The sequence below is a fragment of the Falco naumanni genome, chromosome 11 (assembly GCF_017639655.2).
Source record: "Falco naumanni isolate bFalNau1 chromosome 11, bFalNau1.pat, whole genome shotgun sequence".
Classification (NCBI taxonomy): domain Eukaryota; kingdom Metazoa; phylum Chordata; class Aves; order Falconiformes; family Falconidae; genus Falco; species Falco naumanni.
In genome coordinates this window covers 8,996,590-9,012,764 of record NC_054064.1, presented here as the reverse complement: position 1 = coordinate 9,012,764, position 16,175 = coordinate 8,996,590, and the positions used below count along the sequence as shown (strand labels likewise).

General features: G+C 40.1%; 1 protein-coding gene across 5 annotated transcripts in view; it reads right to left on the bottom strand.

Moving 5' to 3' along the window:
• Positions 1–518: 518 nt before the first annotated feature.
• SUCO (SUN domain containing ossification factor) overlaps positions 519–16,175 on the bottom strand; it is a 40,803-nt gene continuing 25,146 nt past the window's right edge. Inside the window, exons 12-24 of one of the 5 annotated variants that reach the window (XM_040610271.1) lie at positions 15,761–15,781; positions 15,471–15,526; positions 14,363–14,454; positions 13,571–13,636; positions 11,524–11,598; positions 10,936–11,032; positions 8,728–9,894; positions 7,767–7,854; positions 6,292–6,396; positions 4,349–4,503; positions 3,905–3,996; positions 2,632–2,687; positions 519–2,471 (exon numbers count right to left, since the gene is read on the bottom strand). In XM_040610271.1, coding sequence (XP_040466205.1) covers positions 2,025–2,471; positions 2,632–2,687; positions 3,905–3,996; positions 4,349–4,503; positions 6,292–6,396; positions 7,767–7,854; positions 8,728–9,894; positions 10,936–11,032; positions 11,524–11,598; positions 13,571–13,636; positions 14,363–14,454; positions 15,471–15,526; positions 15,761–15,781 — 2,517 coding nt within the window. In that variant the 3' untranslated portion in view covers positions 519–2,024. Of the gene's footprint in view, positions 2,472–2,579; positions 2,688–3,904; positions 3,997–4,348; positions 4,504–6,291; positions 6,397–7,766; positions 7,855–8,727; positions 9,895–10,935; positions 11,033–11,523; positions 11,599–13,570; positions 13,637–14,362; positions 14,455–15,470; positions 15,527–15,760; positions 15,782–16,175 lie in introns of all 5 variants that reach the window. The other 4 variants (XM_040610273.1, XM_040610272.1, XM_040610275.1 and 1 more) reach the window with 4 other exon arrangements.

The following is a 16,175-nucleotide window of genomic DNA, read 5'->3' as shown; positions in this document are numbered from 1 at the left end:
TGTGTGGCTGCACACGGCACTGCTGTGCTTGCTAGAAATAAGTTCAGAGGAAGGGACCAGTCAGGGGGAAACTTCAAACTGAAAACTGTGGTTTGGAATGATAAATGACTATCTAACATTTTCTTTTAACGGCCTTTTATATCCCTCACAAACCCTAGCTCCAAGTACCAAGCGGTAATTTCACACAGTCATTCTCACAGAAAGCTACCGCCTCTTAAGGATGCTCCTGATGAAGTGAACTGACACCACTGGAAACTTTTCTAGCAGCTTTACATGGCCACGATTTCTGAACTTTCAGACAAAGCACCACTCAGCCTTCAGCCTCCCTTCCCCCACCCCATCCCCCCTTTTCTTTTTTTTAACTAGACAAACCCATCTAGCCTGACAAATGAGTTTATGAACTCCTTACTATGGTGCCAAGGACCCCAGTTCTAGCCCTGGACTGAAATTTAAAGCCTAGTCCTTCTCAAAGAGTTCAAGCCACAAGTTTCATTTTCAAAAGGAAAAATGCCAGCAAATTAAAGACAAAGTGTTCAGATTTATTTGGAAATTCACAGTTTCTAATGGCACTACAGCTCTGTAGTTACATACTCTTGTTCCACAACATCGTATGCTGCACTCAGGTGGTATTTTCCTCATCCAGGTTTAAAATTTGTCCAAATCCACGATCAACACGTCTGGTTCATGTGCTCTGACTGGCTAATTGTGCAGATCAACTCCAAAAGTACATAATCTTAAAATATTCATAAACTAACAAGAAAGCAGCAAAAAAACCAAAGGCTTTAAATAAGTCACATTACATACAATACCCAGGAAAGGCATTAGATCTGTTAAAAAGGGTACCACTAAAAGTGCTCAATAAGTTAACTTATTTTTTACAACATGAACCTGTAACACCTGTCAAAAGGAATAACCTTTTGTTCCACTCACTCAGATACACACTCAACGTTTGAGCAATCACACATCCTATAGTATCCAAATACACGATCACAGTCAAAATAAAAAAATCACTTGGATATGAAAAACACCAGCCATACGAACACTGCACATTTGTTAGCCAATACAAAAGCAAACATTATTGAAATACCCACTGTGAACCAGCCTGACTCGTCAGACTTCAAGGCTTTGCAAACTCAACACATCCAGAGCTGGCCTGGAGAAGGGCCCAGCTACACCAGTTTGCCCCCACGTTCTTCAGCTGAGCTTTTTCCCCAGCCTCTCAGCAAAGGAACAGTGAGCCTTCTCCACTCGCTTCCTTCAGAGAACTACAGCAGGCAATTTAGGTAACAAATGCACTCATCACCCTAAGATCCCCTCGCACACAGGGAATCCCAAAGAGCCACTGTAACTCATTTAGTACATCAGACCACAGCTCCGATATGTAACTGAACGTGGAAATAAAACGATTACCATCCCCAGAGAGGTTATCTTCCTCAAATGAGTTTGCAAAACTAGAAGTCTTGTCAGGCAAGCCCACCTGATTAGTATTTTTACAGTATCCAGTCCACATTACTGAGTCCAGCTGAAGGCCAACACGTCCCTTTACAGCACTGTAGTGTTGCATCTTCAAAAAAAGCTAGAGAAATTACAAAATAAATCAAATGACAAACAATTGTATCTCCCCTCTTCCAGTGGCATTATAAATAGACAAAAGGCACATAAATATGGGAAGGTGCAAGAAATAGGAACAAAGCTAAAGGAAGAGGATTAGGCTTTTATCCCTATTCCACCCAACAAACTGGGTTTCAAAAAATCTCTGCCCCAGGAACTGTGAAAAAAAACCTTTATAAAATGAACCCCGCCCTCCCTCCCCCCAAGCTGTTCTCATAGGAAATTATCAGCCTTGTAAAGCTGCAGCTTATAGCCAAGATTGACACAATCCCATCTATTTAAAAAGACAGAAACCAAATTTCTGAATACTTTCCAATTAGTTGAGCTCTTCGTCTCCCACTATCCTCCCACAAAATACCACAGACTGTTCTCAAACGAACAAACACCCTCCTGTTTGAGAAGTTCAGCTAGTTTTATATGTGTCCAGAAACTGCCGTGACACCAAGTGTTCCCACTGTTATATCTTTGTTTCCTTTGATTATGTCATGCAGGCTTGGCATTGACCCTGACTTAGTCTGTATCAGAGTTTTTATGAGCTTCCCTTGGTCTGAAACCTTAGACCGTCTTCGTTTTATAGCCCTCTTCTCAGTTTTTGTCTTTTGGGTCTGTCCATTGCACAGACTTGTACATGCTGAAATGCCACAAAAATAGGATTCCTCAGACTGTGATGACGTTTCGGAGCTTCCTTCAGATGGAGGACCCTTGTACGAAGAGTGATAAACTTCCCCAATGTTAGAGAAGTCCCTCTGGTTTGTAAACGGCTTCCTTCCTTTAATTTCCCCGTTGGCTACTGGAGGCAGGGGCTCTGTTGCTGGCTTAATAGTCTCTACTTTTTCGCTTTTGTATTTACAACGCTTTTTCTGAAACCACAAGTAAAAAGAGAAACAGTTAGGTTCTGAAAGACAAGCAAAGCGTAAAAACCAAGCCCAGGAACCGGCGGAGGGGAGAGCAGCCAAGACATGCGTCACCTGCCGGCAGAAACACGCTCAGCCCAGCCTGCCCTCCCTGCAGCCACCGTACCTTCTTCTCTGGGGAAAACTTCAGGGGTTCTACAATGTACAGGTCTTCTGGATCCACTGCGAGAGAAGGAACACAAACTTAGCAGTCTGACACTGCCATCTGGAAAGCGACACAATTCTAAAAAAGCATGACAAAGTATTCCACTGGTCACACAGGTTTTGCTCCTGTTACAAGTTAGGGGAGGCGCAACCCATGAACAGTGCAAGTGGAGTCAACACACAGAGGAGTTCCCCTGTGCTGTCATGGCAGCTGTCAGCGATAAATGCTTGAAAACACTTGACCTCCTGACAGAGTAGGCCACAGAAGAGGTGCAGAGAACATCCTTCAGGGAAAAGGAATAGTCAGCAAAAGTTAGTTTCTACGAAAATGAACTGTCACCAACGTAAGAGTGTTTAGCGTGCAGCCTGCCCCTGACAGGACAGACCCTAGAAACACGTGTACCTATCGAGGACAGATGTTCTGACACAAGACCAGTCTGGCATTCTCCAACAATGCTTTGTAAATCATTCATCCAAGCTGAAGCAGGGGAGAATTTGGAAAAAGTGTGGTTTTGCAAAACAACAGCCTACGCCTTAGCTAGTCTCTACTGCAACACGTTCCCAATTCAACTCATGAGTTTTCACGCAGTTTTATTCACAGCACAAAAACCCATGATGCAAGTTTGCTGCACCAAAAAAAGCAGTGTCAGCTGCATACTTGGTAGTTGTTATAATCTGCAACACTTAGTTTTGCATGATGATGATGGCCTACGAAATCAAAATTCAATTGTCCCAAGTGTAACATGCACACTGAAAAGACCAGATCATTCCTCATACCCAAGGCAAGATAAATAGCCTAAATTTTCTTATTGCAGTTGATAAAATTGGATCCTAAATATCTGCCAAGTTTCAAAGACAGGCTATGATGACTTCTCAGAAGTCGGGCTTTCAGATTTCCCACATCCAGCATTAAAAAAAAAAGCAGCCACTTTCTGCAAGCTTCATAGCTTTGTAGACCTGAATGCCTGCATGGATTGCTTACCCCAAGAAAACACCTGTAGAGCATAAGTGATAGCGAAGACTACATTTAGTGTTTTAGCATAGTTTAGCGCGCAGTTCCGTGAGAGTCTGGTAACTTGCTCGTGAACCACCCTGTCCTACAGGACATACATGCGAACTACCACAATCCAGCAGCGTTTACCTGCAATTCCATTTTCATATGTTTATAGTAACACACACATTGTACAGCACTAAAAGTAACTCTAGAGACTAGATGTACATTATGTGAAGAATACCTTCTTTACCAGCTAGCTGAAAAGACTGTGATCTGACCAGTGGAAGAGAAGTTCTTCTTTTCAAATTCATATCATCATAGGAGGAAAAACACCTAGGGAACAAAATCCACAAAGCTTTTTTAAACACCTTTTTCCTAGCACTTTGTCATACACATTGTTCGTTAAGAAACATCTTTGGCAGAAGGACCGATTTATTTGCCGAGGTGCCCAAGAGAGGCTGGCAAACAGACACAGTACTGTATTTGCAACAAGCTATCAGGGCATGTTAAGTGTAGTAGCCCCAGAATGCTCCTAGGAGAGCACTACTACAGAGCAGTAGTTCCTTTCTATCGGTTTTGAGCACGCAGAAAGGTGACTCAGAATTTAAGTGGGTGTGCCAGTCTCAGTAGATTCAGGAAACATCAATAAAAGCTGCAAGAAAAATTTTGTTTCAAATATAATTACCTTTTGGGACTAGGGTAGTGATTACTTTTGGGAATTTTTGAGAGGTAATCTTCACAGAACTGAGAAGTGCTTCTGCACCGCTGCACACAAAGCACCAAGCCCAGGATGACACACAGAACCAGAGAAATCACAAGGTAAGTCTGCCGATCAGAAACCTGAAAGGATTTAATATAGTACTTAAAGACAAAGAATAATTTCATGATACTATTATTTTTAAACATTGAAATATTTAAAAGAACAAAACTGACATTCTCATATCACTTTTCTCCAATTTCACTAAACTTTTGTTCCAATTTGAGTATTTTTTCAGAGGTTTGACAGCCTATTGGCTACACAGTACTGGAGGAGTGAATGCTGAAAACCACCAGCTGGTAACACAGGACAAGATTTCACCAACTACAGTGCTACCATGACTTAAAGCAGCAGCCACCCCTTCCAAAGAGCTTTCAAACCTACCTGAAAGTAACATAGTTTCTTAGTATGCTTTCTTACAGGAAGTAACTACTCTGTTTTACAGTTGACATGGATGTTTAACACTGTCTCAGTTTTATGTGATTTTCCTCAGCTGATATTGCAGTACTTCACAGAATGAATACCATTATATTTACTTGATTCAATGGGTTTCATCTTTCTGACTACTGTTTCATTTCACAATCTAGCAGAAGGATTTTTTCAAGTATGTTAATTTCTGAAGACTGACAGATGAAGTTTACTAGAATTACATGGAAGCTGAAAACCACAGGTATTTTGCACATAATGTTTAAAAAATGAATTGCACAGTTCTCTTCCTATTAAAAAAAAGTAGTATCTTCCACGCACTAAGAAATCTTTGAAGTCAGAGACTTCAGAAGAGACAAGGAAAATTACTTTTTTGTAACAGGCAAAAAAGTCAGACTAACAGACTCTTGGCGACCAGAGCCATATGTTCAAATTCCAGGGTACTCATCTAACATACCCTGATGATCACCACTGTCAACACCCAGTTAAAACCACAGCACTCACGAACACGAGCTCTGCCAGCCAGGCATTAAAGAAAGAGTTTCATTAAGTGTTAGAAAACAGGTCATGAGATGTCTTTGGCAACATACACCAAAAAAAGGTCACGTTTACATTACTACTTGAAATCCCAGGCTGGAGAAGGTAAACATGAGAGATTATGTTCCCAATACTGCTGCCAAGATTCCTCTAATCTCAAAAGATCACAATAGCCAGACAGGAAAGGAGAAGGGCGCCTTAGCTGTACGAGCCTCCCATTCAGTAGCTAAGAGCACAGCCCTCCACATACTCGTCCGTTATTACAGCCCAGTTCCAACAGCAGCCAGTACGCTCTTGCACACCGAGATTCCTGTGGCAAGAGTCTGTTAATACTCAAGTGGACAATGTGAAGTGCTGGACACTGCAAAGCATCCCATTTTACTGAAGCTGTGTAACAAAACCATGCAATACAATTGGTTCTGTAACACAGCAAGTGCCAGAAAAGTTCCTGAAGCATGAACTTTATCATTCCCTCTGAAACTTCAAACATTCTGTATGTATAACCATTATTAAAGTACCATTATTGCCATTTCAAAGTCAGTGGTTAACCTAATTTCATTAAGAATCATTTCACAAAACAGTATAAATTCCAACGCACTTCAGGAAGGCTGAGATATTACATTATTATAACTGAGTTTTATATTTCTCATTAGCTCAGACTACAATCATGGGGCTGGCAGGGCTGTTAACAGAAATTGTTACCATTGTTGCTGTGCACAAGACAACTCAAGCTACAAAAACCTTCCTCCCCTTCCTTAGCCAGCTGCTAAAGAAGGCTGAAACCAACAATGCAGACAACATCTCGAATGAGAAGTTTCATTTAAAGACTCCAGACCTCTTCAAATTCAGGTACGTTTACGCATTCGTTTCCTTTGAGTTCTGATGACATATTGCTGAATTATAATTACCTCATGTTTTAATTCTGCCACAGTTCTTGACAGATTAGAAACCAGCTGCGTCATGTTGGTGAGCTGTGCTTGTAACAACTGGATTGCTTCTGTTTGCCGCTGATCCTGTACAGAAGAGAGTCATGGCCATGCTATTTAGTTGTCAGGTTCCCACTACCATATACTCTCACGTGTGCCCAGTTAGCACTGTCTGACACAGGCAGGCATTTTGTAGCCACACGACCTGTTCAGCATTGTTTCCAACAACATTCGTGTCACATTTGAAACAGCAACGTTTTTAACCTATCAAATAACGTTGTGTAACATTACATGCCAAGTGCATTTCATTACAGTGACTTCTGCTATCTTTATTAAAGGCAGGCTCAATAGCCAGCTCCACGCAATGACTACCAGGAAGCTGAGTACCATCATGTCACAAAATCCACGTGCAGATGACCAGGCAGAGCTGAAATCTAAGGGATGACACAGCTTCTGGTTTGGGATCAGGCAGCCAGCCTCTTAACGACAGGAGGCTGAGACAGCCAGGAACAAGTCCTTTGCAGCTATCATCTCCTTCCCAGCAAGAGCCCCAACAGGATTAAGAAAGGTGAGCAGACCATCAGGGAGGTTAACCAAGAGGCACACCTCAGACTGACCAGCATTTGATAGTATTTAAAAAAAAAAAAGGGCAGAAAAGAGCACGCACATGAGCTCAGGGTAGTTGCAATTTTCTTCACTGTTGATGGATAAGCAAGCTACAGGCCTGGGACTACACTTCAGAAATTTCCAGTTTGGGGTTAAGTCTGCTATGCCACATGAACCGTTGCTTTAGTGATTTTTCAGCACTGCAGTTAGTGCTATATTTCACAGCTGCTCAGTGAAGCCAGGGTGGCAGAGCAGGGAAAACCTTCAGCTCCCACCTCCTTAAATCACATTTTAAAGAATGAACTAACTACACTGTCAAATGCAAATTTGGCATAAGCCACTACTGTACCCCTCTCCCTTTCTAAAGGCTAGGTCTCTTCAGCAGCATCAGCGCAATCATCAATCTGTACTTTAAATCAGAGATGGAAAACAAACCAAGTTTATAAAACAGAAAAACCAGAAGGTTTCGAGAGCAGCTACAACCAAGAAACAAGGGCTGGAAGTAACCTCGGTAACTTTTTTATTGACAAAGACATTTAAGGGTTTTAGTCATGACCAGCTGACAACGGGGTGGGTTTTTTTTTTCCTTCAAATAACAAGGAAATTTTCTTAAAAAAAAATAAATCAGGAAACAGCTGGAAATGCCTTTACTCTAAAACAATTGGGAACATCTACAAATTTTATTACAGAGAAAAAAAATTGGGAAGCACAGAATGTATGCTTTTAAAAGGCAGATAGGCAGCTAACAAAAATCTTCAATTGAAAGCAGATTTCTGCACCTCCTTGCAACTCTTCCTTAAAACTAAACTTTCCTAATTAGGAAAACAGTTAAGTACTCCAACAAACCGTACCTGCTCTTCTGCTATTCTTGAAGTGTTCTGAAGTTTTATTATTGTTTTATTGAAAGCCTTCTGCATTTCTTCCATTTGCTTTCGGTACCTAAAACAAAAAGCATAAGGGTCCGAAATGCTGGTTCATAAAAATTCCTCAGCATTAGACATATCTTCAGAAAATATGACTACATCAGCCAAAATCTTCTTTGCCCAAGTAAGTTTTATTTAAATATCAAGTGGTATTTCCTTTTAAATTTCACACAAACTACAGATGCACCTCCTTCCAGGTTTTTTTGTGGTTTTTTTTTCCCAAAGTTAAAGTCACATCTATTTCAACAACTCCGAGCTTAGCACCAATTTACTGGAATTCACTATGGAGAGAGAATTCTCTGCAAACACTGACTGCCAAGACAGACACATCAGTAAAGACAACAAAGAGCTCGTTCCTTGGAACTAATTCTGAAATGTGCGTATTTCCTGATTTTCCTGTGGCTAAGGAGCACCACAGATATATACATACATCCCTCACAGAAAGTTCTTTGTTCCCGCTCCATGCTCCCTTCTTCAGCAAGGGTTATTGCAGATAACACGGCAGTTTAAGTGGAAACAATCAATGCAGCAAAGTCATTGTGGGTCTGTGTCACTCAGTTTAACAGCAACAGCAGAACATCCCTTTTTGTTGAAAGGCAGCATTAGTGCTTACATCCTGGCAACACTTTTTCCTTTTAAAAAACCCCACAGCAATACTTCTCAAAACAAAATAAAATGTGATTGTAAATGAAATAAAGAAAGGGAACCCCCACCACCCACAGACACCAAGGGTTAGGTACTGTTCTCAGTTTTCCATAAAGCTTTATGCTGTGATTTATGTTATACTCTTCTTCAGCTGTACTACTCTCCATACCTGTTATATTCTTTCGCATAGCTGGCTAAAATCATGTTTACTTATGGCAGACTTACCAGCCTTCCTCAGACTTACCTCTGACTAAGTTCTTCTAAATAACGGCTGCTGAGAGACATGTTTACTTCTAGGGCTTTTATGCGATTATTAAGGCGCATGAAGACAGACTCCTTTTGATTAGATCCGTGAACAAGATTCCCATTAGCATAGCCTAGATCTGTTGAATTCTGCAATTCAGCATAGAAGTCTGTAGCTGTCCTCTGCGGTCCCCCAGAGACCGGAATTGCCATTAAAGCTTCTTCAGTTGCCTGATCATCCTCCTTTGTTTCGGCAGACACAGAAGACTCAACAGGAGGCAAGACAGGTTTCTGCACATCTGGAGTGCTTTCCCTTCCTTCCCCAGCATCGCTGGCTAAGATGTCTGCTGTATATTCAGGCAGCAGAACAGTCTCTGTAGGCTTTGAAATCACTGGTGTAGCAACAGTCTCTCTTGTGCTCGTCTCCTTTAGCTCAGTGGCCTCACTGGTCTCAGAAGCTGCAGGGCTTTCTTCTGCCACAGAGCTCTCAGCCTTTTCTGTTTCTGGTCTGATCTCTGCTGTATCCACCTGCGAAGTTACCCGCGGTGCTGTGTGGCCTGGATCATCTTTTGCAGGCTCCATCACCACGTCTGTTGTTGGCAATGGCTTAACTTCGGAAGTAACTTCTAAGAGGATTGACTGAGAGACAGTTTGAGGATGGCTTGGCTCCAGTTCTATTGCATCTGTGGTCTCGTTACTGATCTCCTCATGGACCATACTGCTGAAGTCAACTGCAACAGTAGATCCAGGTGGTCTTTCAACTTTGCTGTCCAACTGCTCAGGCAGAGGCTCATCTATTGAGGTATGTATGGATTCAGTCAGAACCAGCTGTGGCTGCTGAACATCAGCTGAGTAACCTTCCCCTTGCTGACCTTCAGTTTTACTACGCTGCCGATGCATGGCTACTGCAACTGAACACCATTTAAACAGATATTCGGAAAAGGTGGAAATACAACACACTGTTGCCATGTCACTGCAGTACTGTTCTGTCTCAAGTTCAGACCATGCCGATGCTTCTTCTTCCTGTTCATCACTGGACAGCAAGGTTACTGTTGACCTGCTTGTATCTTCTTCATACTCTTGCACTAGCTGAACAATAGGACTTTCTTTTGTCAAATCCACAATTATTTGCTCTTTATCGATCTGTGGAATCTCTGTAGTAACAAGTCTACAATAAAGGAGTTAGAGATAGGATGTTACTTCAACAGTTTTACATGCCTGCTCTGGCGGACTGCAAAAGTAGAATCTCTTAGAAAATTAGCAAAGCTTATTCCAGTGACCAAATGCTGGTTTGGATATGCTCAGAAATTCTGTAAGTTAGTATTTTCTCTGGTGGTTTTCAACTCCGATTTCAATGTATTTCAACCCTTGCTTCTGAAACAGCAAGCCTTCTCAATCAGATATTGCCCCCTTCCCTCACCTCTGAAAAAAAGTCACCAGTTCAGATATCACTCGGTTCTTACATAGCAAGCATCTTACTCTTCTGCTGCAGTCAAATGCAAGATTTACAACCCTCCCACTGACCTTCCTCGGTCTCTCAACAAATCAGAGCACTAGGAAACCATAAAACCACTACATTCAGCACAAGTCACATCTTAACATTTAAGAGCTAGCCACAACTCTAAGTAGTCAAATCTGAACAGTTGAAATTAACTGAACACCCCCACCCCCCGATTATCTAAATACAACTCTTCCTCCCAACTTAATTCCCTATCTTTGCATACAAATTTTCCATCAAGAAAAGCCTAGCAAAAAATAAGCTTCTAAAGCAGAACTTTTGCACGTACAATTTAACTGAAGTTTCAGCGATAGAGCTTATGTTCCTAACTAGGCTCCTTTGCAGGAGACAACCTGCAAAACCTGGAAGAATATTAAGTCAGTTTCCATCTAAGAAATCCTCAATAGCCAAGAACAAAACACTTCTACTTCTTGTAAACAAAGAGAAACATTTGAGAAAGTGATGTATTTTGACATTCAGTCAAGTGTCAAAACAAAACGTATCATAATGGAAATAGCTATAAACAATAACTAAAGCAATACATTTCCCTGGTTAGTACATTACCATACTACAAGTTTCATCAAATACTTGCCTTTTTACTCGTTTAAGATAGTATGCCTTACCCAAGCATTCTACTACCAAAGATTCCAGGCTGGTGCATGTTAGTCTCTGCTAAGTACACAATGAAAAAAACCAACACCAACCACTTACTCTGGTGAAGGAACAGGAGTTGGTTCAGGCAGTCTCGGTGCAGCTGTTGAAGTTGCAGGGGTGGCAGTGACATTTTCAGACACACTTTTGTTTCCTGCTGCAGGAAGGAGGAAAACGTGAACATAGGTTTAAGAACCACATTTGTTTTCAATGAATTCTGAGATTGTTTTTTACAGATTATTAACTGCACTACCAAATTAACTGCAGGTGTCAAAGTTATTTGAATGAAAGTGCTGCTGACAGTTTATGTCTACAATGTAATAGACAAATCTCAAAATATTTCCAGAAAGAAGCAGCAACTTACGACTTCACAACTGAGGCTGGGCAACAGAGAGACTGAAGATCTCCAAATATAGCTGAAGAAATAGACACATTATCTTTCTGTCTGTTCCCTTCTCAGCAAATTCAGCATCTTTGTTCCACTTTTCACAGTCAGTAAGATAAGAATTCTATGGCACTAATTGAGTATGCCATAAAATGTGAAAAAAAGTCATATAAACATAGATCATCCAACTCCTCACAAATTAAACAAAATAAAGAGAAATGACAAGCTTCCAGAATGCTTTTCATCTAAAGCAATCATAATACCTTCAGCTTCAGCTGACTCCTCAGTTTTGGCTCCGAGCATATTAGCAGCAATATTCACCATACTTAGGATGGCATCTAAAAGAGAAAACAACTACTCAGAGAAGACATATTCAGAGGGCCCAGAGATTAGAACCACTGAGAGATCTGCTATTTTGTAGCATTTGCTTGAAATGCATCCCAGCATAAGGATGTAGAAAAATCCAGTTGTTCTATTACAGTGGATGCATCTGTTGCTTTTAAAGGTTAAGTTTATAAGCTAGAAACCTGTATTTGAAAGTCTGTATCTAACTTTTACCAGCTAAACCTTCTAGCTTCTGCAAGAAGTTCTCACTGATCATTAGTCCATTGAAACCAAGGAACAGCAAGGCAAACACAAATACTTAAGCATGGAATTTCCTGGCAACCTAAGTGTGTGAACCACTGATGGAGGTTCCAAACCAGAGATCTAGAGGCTGAACACTCAGAGGAGCTCTAATAATGACAGGCTGGATCATTTGTTGTAATAGCACTAAAGAACCGAGTCAAGAAATGTCATTTGCTAAACGAGTGAGACAGACTTCTGCCTTTGGACACAGGGTGTCCACAGCAGGACAGACAAAAAACTAGATTCATTCAAATAAAGTTGGACTCTGGCATTTTGCATCATACCTCCCTTCTTAATCCTGAACCTTACTTTCGGCTCCAATACTGCTGCAACATAAAAATTCAAAATACTTCAAGATTTGAAGAAGAAAATCTAGACTTCATAATCTTGTTACTTCAATGCAATCTAGATCGGTCAAGGCAACTGGAAGAAAGCCGTAACAAATGTTCACAGATCTGGTTTAGATATATTTTTAAGAATAAATAACAATCACTGCACTGTTTCAGTGCTCAGCTGTCTTTCTAAAGTACTGCCAGTAACAGGTGTTTCCAATCTTCTAACCTTAGCTTTAGAACACTAAAAAAACAATAGAAAAGTCACTGCATTTTTCAGACAACGAACAAAAAAACCTGCAATACTGCACTTGCAGACAGAACATGTGAATATGCCTCATCAGGACAGTATGAAGACAGAAACTTTGAAAGTCACAGTTAAGAGATAAGTAGTGTCAGGAAAGAATATACCGCTTTCTCTCCTCAGTGAAAGGATAGTGTCTAGAGATCAACTGGCCTTTCCAGTATTTCCCTTCTGAAAACTGCACTAAGCTGTGCGACATTCCTAGCTGTGACCTTTTTGTGAAATGACAACTACATTCTAAGAAATAGTGACGAAGAACTCTGCAGCTCTGATCCATTATGGGATGAAAGGAAAGCCCGAGCCCAAACAGCATTCATTTGGGGTGCAAGTCTACACTACGGTAACAAATCTTCACTAACTGGGACAGAAGGAAGAGTGGGACAGCGTAAGAGCGCTTTAGAAGAACTGGTGTGGCAGCTGATACTATCATAAATAATTCAGCAGTTAAGAATGCCATTAAAACTGAAGTATTCTTAGCAAAACAAACCCCACACGTAGAGCTTTTCCAATGAAAAAAAGACAAGACACAGTCAAGAATGATTAGTTCTCTCTAAAAAAGGATAGGTCTTATGAAGAACACAGAAGCTACAATATTACACAAAGCAGTCTCAAACAGTGCTCTCCATCTCTTCCTTTCAAGCTGTACAAAGTAAATCTTTATATTGCCTCCTATAAATAAGGCATTTCCATTAAGCACAGATTTCCAAGTTTTGAATAATTAAGGTTCTACAGCACTTTAGTACTGGTTACTTACAGCCCCCTATAACATTCATACTGTTTTAAGTGCTCAGAAACCTTAAATACAGAAAGCAAAGTTTCAAAAAGAGTGATCCTTAGAGCTGGAAAGGTCTATTTTTAGAACACTAAGAACGATACCTCAACTTCAAATTGTTACTGTTTATTCATATGCAGTTAAATAGGAAACAAAAATCATTTCAGCAGAAAAATATGGAAGTCATAGCTGCTGCATGACAAAATGTCATTCCACTTTCAATTAGCTTGTTTTGTTTCAGCACAGCCATAGTTTTTCTAATCAACCATACTCACTTGTAGCAGAACCAAGGAGATTTTTTGAAGATTTTTCTTCCCCTGTATTGTAATCCAATAGATAATCTATGGATAAAGAACACCACTTATGACTACCAATATTAGATGTATCATGGGCAAAGAAAATAAACCTCAAGATTTAACATGTCATTCAATTATGTCAGTTTGACAGTGTGAAAATAAAACTACAGAAATAAACTTAAAGGTCAGAGATTACATACTGAAATGTCAAGTTCCAAGCAATGAGAAACCCAAAGAGGTTCAGGCTTCAGTTTTGCCAGGATTCATGGCATAGATAAGGCAAACAGCTCATTGAGCTTCATACAGGGGTTTTTCCCCCCACCTCCTCGTGGTGGCTGGAGATAAGTGTTTTCATATTTTTTTATTTAAACACAAAGCCTGCAAGCCGAAATAAGCACCTTCCCAACTGCTTGCAGCACTGATCATACAATCTCAGGAAAAGGGCGATGGACACTAAGAATATAGCTGCTTCAACGTGAGCTGCTTTGATTATTTTAGTTACCCTTTTACTGCTGTCAGCACATGAAGATATTGCCTAGCCTGCCAAGTGAAATAGAAACTTATTGCTAGCATTTTAAATTAACTCTCCAAAGTTATACCACTATTTAAAACTTAAAAGGATTGTTGGATAAGCCTACGAACACCAAAATAGTCAGCAAGACTAAAAGAGTAAATTTGGCAGACAAGTAATTTATCATATGCAGGAAACAAGCCACCAAACTAGCACAAAACATGTCTGAATGGCTAAAAATGCAGAAATTATTTGCTTACCGTAATCTTCATCAAAGAGTTCTTGTCGTTCAGACTGATACTGAGAATCAGCTATTTCTTCATACTCTTCAACCATGCTAGTACCAAATACCCTATAAACAAAGGTGTAAAATAAAAACCTTGTATTAGTCTATTAGTCGTGTAATTACTTAACATAATTGGTAGTTAGACAAGCAGTATTAACATTATATAACACATAGCAAATCAGGTAAGCAATAGTTGCCTCCAGTTAACCAAGATCAAGCAGCAGGTATGCCGCTTTTCCCCAAACTCATATCCAGAGTCCATCACATACCTTCAAGTCTGCACCAAAACAAGATCCTGTTTTTAATTCTAGTACTTCCAGCAACTTTTCCGCCTTTTTAACTTGAGCTCATACCTAGACCTCTTTGCCTTAAGCTCTTAATGAGATCTTACTCCTCTTCAGCTTCACCTTTGACTCATTTTAGGAGTATGTATTCATGACTACCTCACTTTGCGTACTACATTCTCTTTGACCTACTCTGCCAAAATAAAATCAAATCAATCCAATTTAAAGCAGTCTTGCCAACCAAAAGTAGTTTGACTTGTAGAGTTCCCAGGTTCAAATCCTGGCATAGCTTTGACAGTAGAACTGAAATCAGTTTGGTTTTTTTAGGAGCAGTACAGAGACTGAATATTCTCCGAAATGCACACACACAAGGTTGTTAGAATTTAGATGTTCCAAGCATTACTAACTATGTAGCAGGGGTGCCATGCAACACAGCAGCTTCCCAAAAGCACTCACCACACCAGTTCTTTTTAGTTCACCACTTGTTCTGTTTTGCTTGGTCAGCCTTGAGATGCTCATGTCCCCGCGTAACACTGTTCATGCTCCTGTTTCCTAACACACACATCCCCCAAACACAAACAATTCCTTCCATACTAGAGAATCAAATCAAAAGATTCAAAGCTTCTGAAACAGATGCAAAGCCCGCTACATAGCGGGTAACTCAGGCACCTACTTCAAGTCACCAGATTTTCAAATAAACAAATCGAAAACTAGAATTCATTGCCCAATTACTATTAAAACACACTAATCCTTGCTGTAAGGAGATGGAAAGACAAAGCAAAACACTTAACGTATTACCTTATAAGACTTAAGGGACAAAAATGTTCTGATCCGAAGTGGGATATCAACTCCACCTAAGGAATGATATGTACTTAAATAAAACTCCAAAGACCCACAGAATCAAGAGTTCATTTAATATATATATCCAGTCTTGAAATTACAAGTCTTGTTAACTCAAGAGATTTGTAAATTGCCCATAACAGAAAAGACTGAAAGATTTGTTCTTGCCATGCATTAAAGTACTGAGTTGCAGCAGAGAACACCCCAAGCCCCATGCATTCATCATTCCACAAGAAGAGGTTGCTAACCTTTATGTACTTGATGAACATCTGAAGCAAGAGAAAGGAAAAGAGAAAAAAAAAAAAAAGAAATGTCAGTACAAAGGCTGAACACATGCCACAGGCAACTAGAGTTTTGTTGTTTTCAATTCAGTACTATAAGTGCCTAAGACAAGTTATGAAGGATAAAGTTGCAATACTACTTCATCTGCCTTAGGCAGCAAGATTTCATTTAGCCCTTGTACCTTGCAGATAGAAGGTAACATGCAACAAGTGTTTTATTAATTGAAGTTATTCAGTTTTTCTAGGCAGCATAATTGCAGACAGAATACTGAAGTACGTTAAATTCACTAAGTGTATTTTTTCCCCCCCTTAAAGATCACAGATTACAGAAAATTACTCGAAAGAATGCATGCTATGAAGGTTTTTTCCTATGTACTGCTGC